The 6852-nt window shown below is 42.4% G+C and overlaps 1 protein-coding gene across 4 annotated transcripts in view; it reads left to right on the forward strand.

Annotated features, from left to right (window-relative positions):
• The window catches only part of LOC107848557 (WAT1-related protein At3g30340), a 12038-nt gene extending 6155 nt beyond the window's left edge, over nucleotides 1–5883 (forward strand). For all 4 annotated transcript variants that reach the window (XM_047399288.1, XM_047399290.1, XM_047399289.1 and 1 more), the window contains 3 exons: nucleotides 472–665; nucleotides 1444–1595; nucleotides 5613–5883. In XM_047399288.1, coding sequence (XP_047255244.1) covers nucleotides 472–665; nucleotides 1444–1595; nucleotides 5613–5760 — 494 coding nt within the window. In that variant the 3' untranslated portion in view covers nucleotides 5761–5883. The remainder of the gene's footprint in view (nucleotides 1–471; nucleotides 666–1443; nucleotides 1596–5612) is intronic.
• The last annotated feature ends 969 nt before the right edge of the window (nucleotides 5884–6852 follow it).

The following is a 6852-nucleotide window of genomic DNA, read 5'->3' on the forward strand; positions in this document are numbered from 1 at the left end:
GTGTATACAGTGGTTGATCCGGAATTTAGAGAACGTGAGCATCGTTGGTTTGAACAAATATATTGATGCCCAAAGCCTTTAAAGTTCCACCTAGAAATTAAAGCAAGTGATTTACTGGGAGCTTTTATAAATCTTATACCTAGTCTGCATCAGATTTAATGGGTGTCGAAGCAACACAAAATACGCCATAGGTCCGCCCCTGTGCGTACACTTTGTCCTTCCTAGACCGAGTTGTGAGACTACATTGGTGGTGGTGGAGCTAGGTTTATATAAATTAATAATGTAATTTTTCGTCAAAAGGGGTTCGCCCTCGTACACCGAATACATTTTATTGCTGTTTAGACACACATATATTCCACTTTTATTTTATTTGTATGATGATGATATTATATGGATTTAAATAATGGAAACCAGCTTCATATAGTTGATTTTGACTTATTTGAAACTGAGACATAGTTATTATTGTTGCAGGTTCCTTTGTGTGGTCTGCATGGTTCTTATTACAAGCAAGAATTAGCAAAGATTATCCTTATCAATATTCAAGCACAACAATAATGTCATTTTTTGGAGCAATTCAATCAGCAATATTGAGTCTTATTTTTAGCAAAAATATATCAAAATGGATAATCAAAGGAGGTTTAGATATCTTTAGTGTCATATTTGGTGTAAGTAATTAATCTCCTTTTCCTCCCTTTAATTATAACTATAACACTATCAGAAAATCGCTAATTCTAGACAACAACTTTTAATGGAATGTTGGAATTTTGCTTGTCGATAACATTCTTGACCCATTTTTTGATCCGTCAAAATCCCTTAACGAGTCAATTTAGTCAGGAAATGATCTAGTAGGTAGGTGTGTTTTGTCTTGCTATCTGTGCTAGTGGTCGCAGTATTTTGCTTGTAGTATCACGGTCTTAGAGTTTTGATGGTGTTTGGTTGTTTCAGAGAGACCGAGTGTGGTACTATTTTGAGCTACGTAGACTTATTTTTTGTTATTATCTATTGTTTAATTTTACCTATTATTTCTTATTTTTATATTATGTCCTATAAAATATTTTATCTTGACTCGAAGGTCTTTCGAAAATAGTCCTTACTTCACCTCTGAGTTAGTGATAGAACTACGTACACGTTACACTTCCCAGGAGCCAGACCCCACTTTGTATCTTACATATGCATTTGATAAATACACTTTTTATCACACACATCAATCATTTACTCTGGCCGGGACCCAGACCCCACTTTGTATCTTGCATATGCATTTGATAAATACACTTTTTATCACACACATTAATCACTTACCCTGGTCTGGACCCAGACCCCACTTCGTATCTTACATGTGCATTTGATAAATACACTTTTTATCACACACATCAATCACCTATTGTTAATTTTAACACAACACGTTTATTCAAACACGTAACTATTAAATGAAAATGAATGTAGGGTATGGTGGGATCAGGTTTTTGCTATGTTGTAATGTCATGGTGTGTAAAGCAAAAAGGTGCAGTTTTCACATCAGCATTTACTCCATTTAATCAGATTTTTGCTGCTGTTTTTGACATCTTCATACTTCATGCTCAAATTCGCCTAGGAAGGTTAGTTCTTCTTATTTCTTTTATTGACAACTTTTAGTTTTAAATTTTCACATTTAAATGTTTACGGCCACAAGATCGACATATATTTAATTTAAGAGTACAAAATTTAAAAATTTCTTACTTTTTAAATTTTGTGTCAAATTAAAACAGGACAAATAAATTAAATGTAGGGACTAATAATTTTTAGGATAACAACATTTTGGTCCCTCAAGGGGAGAACTAGAGCTTTAGTTACGAGTTCGATTGAACTCAGAATCGTGGACTATAGCACACCGATTTAGTCCGAAAATGATCCATTTGCACCATTTCGCTCGTTTGACCAGCCAGACGACCCCTCTCATGCTGTCGGGCCACACTCCCACGCTCCTCAGCCTCCTTGGGAGTCCCAGGTAGATTTTTGGCCCAAAACACGCTCGGACCCCTGGCACACCCCCAGATAGTGGGTTATAGCACACCGATTTGGCCTAAGAATGGACTGTTCACGCTGTTTCGCGCGTTTGACCACCTAGACGGCCCCTCCCACACTGTCGGGCCACACTTTCCTGCTCCTTGGCCTGCCTGCCTGCCTACCTGGGAGCTCCAGGTTAATTTTTGGCTCGAAACACGCCCGGACCCCTGGCAACCCCCCCTCCCGAACTGTGGGCTATAGCACACTGATTTGGCCTAAAAATGGTCAGTTTGTGTCGTTTCGCCCGTTTGACGACCTAGATGGCCCCTCCTACATCGTCGGGCCACACTCTCCCACTCCTCAACCTACCTGGGAGCCCCAGGTCAATTTTTGGCAAAAACACGCCCAGGCACACCCCCAGAACTGTAGGCTATAACACATTGATTAGGCCCAAAAATGGTTTGTTTGCGTCGTTTCTCCCGTTTGACTACCCAGACGGCCCCTTCCACGCTGTCAGGCCACACTACCCAGCTCCTTAGCCTTCCTGAGAGCCCAAGGTTAATTTTTAGCCCAAAACACACCCGGGCCCCGGGCACACCCAAAAAATCATGGGCTATAGCACAACAATTTGGCCCGAAAATGGCCTGTTAGCGTCATTTTGCCCGTTTGACTACCCAGACAGCCCCTCTCACGCCACTGGGCCACACTTCCCCGCTTCTCAGTCTGTCTGGGAGCCGCAAGACGATTTTTAGCCCAAAACATGCCCGGGCCTCTGGTACACGACCGGAACCGTGGGCTTTGGCCCAAAAATTATCTGTTTGTGTCGTTTCACTCGCTTAACCACCCAGATGGCCGCTCCCACTCCGTCGGGCCATACTTTCCAACTCTTCAGTCTGCTTGCGAGCCCCAGGTCAATTTTAACCCAAAATACGCTCGATCACACCCCAAAACCGTAGGCTATAACTCACCGATTTGGATAAAAAATGATCCGTTCGCACCGTTTCACCCATTTAACCACCCAAAAGGCCCCTTCCACGCTGTCGGGCCTCACTCACCGTTCTTCAGCGTGCCTGAAAGCCCTAGGTCTTTTTTTGGCCCAAAACATGTCCGGGCCTTGGGCATAACCTTAGAATTGTGGGCTATAGCACTCCAATTTATGGTTCAAAAATGGTCCGTTCGAGCCATTTCGCCTGTTTGACCACCCAGACGGCCCCTCTCATGTCTCCGGACCAAACTCCCCCGCTCTTTAGCCTACTTGGAGCCCGAGATTGATTTATGGCCCAAAATATGCTTGGGCCTCGGGCACACACTCAGAACTGTAGGCTATAGCACATTGATTTGACCCAAATATAGTCCGTTCACGTCATTTCGCTCGTTTGACAACCCAGACACCTCCTCCCAGACTGTTGAGCCACACACACCTGCTTCTCAGACTGCTTGGGAGATCCAGGTCTATTTTTTTCCCAAAACACCCTTCGGCCCCGAACACAGCCCCAGAACCGTCGGCTATAGCACACCGATTTGGCTCGAAAATGGCCCATTCGCGTTGTTTCGCCCGTTTGACCACCTAGAAAGCCCCTCTCATACCGTCGGGCCACACTTCCCTGCTCCTTAGCCTGCCTGGGATCCTCAGGTTAATTTTTGGTCCAAAAAATGCTCGGGTCCTGGGCACACTCCCAGAATCGTGGCCTATATAGCAAATCGATTTGGCCCAAAAATAGCCCGTTCGGGACGTTTCGCCTGTTTGACCATCTAGATGGCCCCTTCTATGCTGTCGGTCTAAACTCCCCCGCTCTTCAGCCATCTTGGGAGTCCCAAGTCAATTTTCAGCCCAAAATATGTCCAGGCCCAGGCACACCCCAAACCGTGGGCTATACACACCGATTTGGCCGAAAAATGGCCCGTTTGCGCCGTTTAGCCTGTTTGACCACCCAGACGCCTCCCACACTGCTGGGCCATACTCCTCCACTCCTCAGCCTGCCTGGGAGCCCCATGTCAATTTTTGGCCTAAAATATGGTCGGGCCCCGGGCATACCCCAAGAACCGTGGGCTATAGCACACCAATTTGGTCCAAAAATGGTGCGTTCCCATTGTTTCGCCAGTTTGACTAGCCAGAAACCCTCTCCCACGCCGTTGGGCCACACACCCCAGCTCCTCAGCCTGCTTGGGAGCCCCAGGTCATTTTTTGGCCTAAAATATGCCTGGGCCCCGGGCACACCCCTTGAACCGTGGGCTATATAGCACACCGATTTGGCTTAAAAATGATCCGTTTATGTTGTTTCGCCTATTTGACTACCCAGACGGACCCTCCCACACCGCCGGGCCATACTCTCCCGCTCCTCAGCCTGCCTGAGAACCCCAGGTCAATTTTTTGGCCCAAAACATACCCGGGCCCTAGGCACATCCAAGAACCGTTGGCTATAGCATACCGATTTGGCCCGAAAATAGCCCGTTCGCGCCGTTTAGCCCGTTTGACCACCCAGACAGCCCCTCTCACACTGCTGGACCATACTCCCCCAGCCCTTAGCTTGCCTGGGAGCCCCAGGTCAATTTTTGGCCCAAAATATGGCTGGGCCCCGAGCACACCCCAAGAACTCTAAGCTATAGCACACTGATTTGACTCCAAAATGGTGCGTTCCCGTTGTTTCGCCAGTTTGACCAGCCAGGCAACCCCTCCCACATCGCCGGGCCGCACTCCCCCGCTGCTCAGCCTGCCTGGGAGCGCTAGGTCGATTTTTTGCCTAAAACATGCCTGGCCCTGAGCACACCCCTTGAACTGTGGGCTATAGCACACCGATTTGACCCAAAAATGGCTTGTTTGTGTTGTTTCACCTATTTGACTACCCAGACGGACCCTCCCACGCCGCCGGGACACACTTCCTCTCTCCTCAGCCTGCCTAGGAGCCTCAAGTCGATTTTTGGCCCAAAACATGCCCGGACCCTAGGCACACCCCAGAACCGTGGGCTATAACATACCGATTTGGCCTGAAAATGGCCTGTTCGTGCCGTTTCGCCCGTTTGACCACCATACGACCCCTCCCACGCCGCTGGGCCCCACTCTCACGCTTCTCAGCCTGCCTGGGAGCCCCAAGTCGATTTTCAGCCCAAAACACGCTCGAGCTCCGGACACACTTTCATCGTATTGATATGAAAAATAATTGTAACTTATCGTACTTTTTATATAGTTTTTGAAAATTTAAATTTTAACTTTAACATCTTGAATTGGTCTAATCTAATTTAGCTTTGAAAATTAATCAAATTGACTCTCAAGAACAAACATGACAACTATTTTGGAATGAATGGAGTAGAACAATAGTGCAGGTTTAACATAATATATGGAAAATTAAATAGTGGAACAATTAATAATTCTGAAAAAATTGTATTCATAAGAAAATGGATCAGACTTGAACATTTCATGTTATTGAGGGTTAAACTTGCTTAGTTAAATATCAGCAAGACTAAAATTAGCATTTACTAATAATAATTGAGAGATCAAAAGAATGTTAACAAATTTTTTTGGTTAAATAAAAATAGTAGAGATGAATAACAAGACGACAATGTGGTAAAAAGTTAAAGTTATGCTTACTTTTATTAATTAAACTCTTTTTTTTTTTTTAATTTTTTAACAGCATATTGGGATCAATTTTGGTTATTATTGGCATGTATATTCTTCTATGGGGCAAAAACAAAGAAGAAGAAATTTACAAGAATTCTCCAGCAATAGAGAAGAGTGGTCAAGTTGAGGTAAATGGCGGTGGAGAACGAACTAATCCGTGACCAATAAATTTTCTAGATTAATTTTACATTTTAAATTCATATCCCACTTATGGGAATACACAGAGTTTGTTGTTATTGTTGTAATTTAACAGTTTAAATTTAAAATTTAGAAGTTTGAAACTATACGAAAGACACTATAAGTTGAATTTCTTTTCATATTAATGTGAAGAGAAATAACTATCTTAAAATGTTAGATCAACGTCCAAACAATTTCATCCTCAAAAAAGGGTATGTGAAAAGTAAAAGTGAACCGGTGAGTAATTGATAAACAATCAACAATGTTATAGTGCAAAGTTGGCCGAAGTCCATATAATTTTACTCTAAAAAAAAAATGTGTGACAAGTAAAAATGGACGGAAAAAGTAATTGATAAACAATGTTATTGTGCAAAATTTCACTATGTTTTGATGTACATGAAATCTTGGAGAAATGGAATAATTGAATTTTCTCGAGTTAAACTTGTCCTAAAGTACCAAAAAGATTCTAGCAAGTGGTACCGATGGAATAGTTGACATCTCTTCATCGTTAATCACAAATTTCGTATTCAAGTTCTATTTTGAATGAATCTTTCTTCGGTAGTGACTAATTCTTCTCATAGTAGACTTATTTTACGCGAATCTAAATTAATCTGATCAATGGATTTTCAAAGTAATGCAATGAAATGATTGAAATTTCCTCACGTTTAGCTTGAACAAACACTTTAATTACCCCTATAATATTGGACAATGCAAATCTAAATTAATCGGCCATTACATTTCAAGTACGAACCTAAATTACGTACCAGAATTAATTCCTTTGTTAAGGATACGCAGAGAATGAAATACCATAGCTCATGGTTAGCGAAACACACTTCAATTTTAATAGGCTTTACGCCTCACGTAGTCAAATTAATCGCGTTAATAGATATCGAATGACGAATATCATATGAATTATGATTAAGCAATTTTGTGCCCGGCAACAATCCCAACGCTTGGCAAATAATCGGGCCTAGTTCACATATATACTCTTTTTCAATAAGTGATGTTTTAGATAATCTAAAAAATATTAATAGTATTTTTTTAATTTTATATTTTTTTAAATAAATAGAGTTTTG

This window comes from Capsicum annuum, chromosome 11 (assembly GCF_002878395.1).
Source record: "Capsicum annuum cultivar UCD-10X-F1 chromosome 11, UCD10Xv1.1, whole genome shotgun sequence".
Classification (NCBI taxonomy): Eukaryota; Viridiplantae; Streptophyta; class Magnoliopsida; order Solanales; family Solanaceae; genus Capsicum; species Capsicum annuum.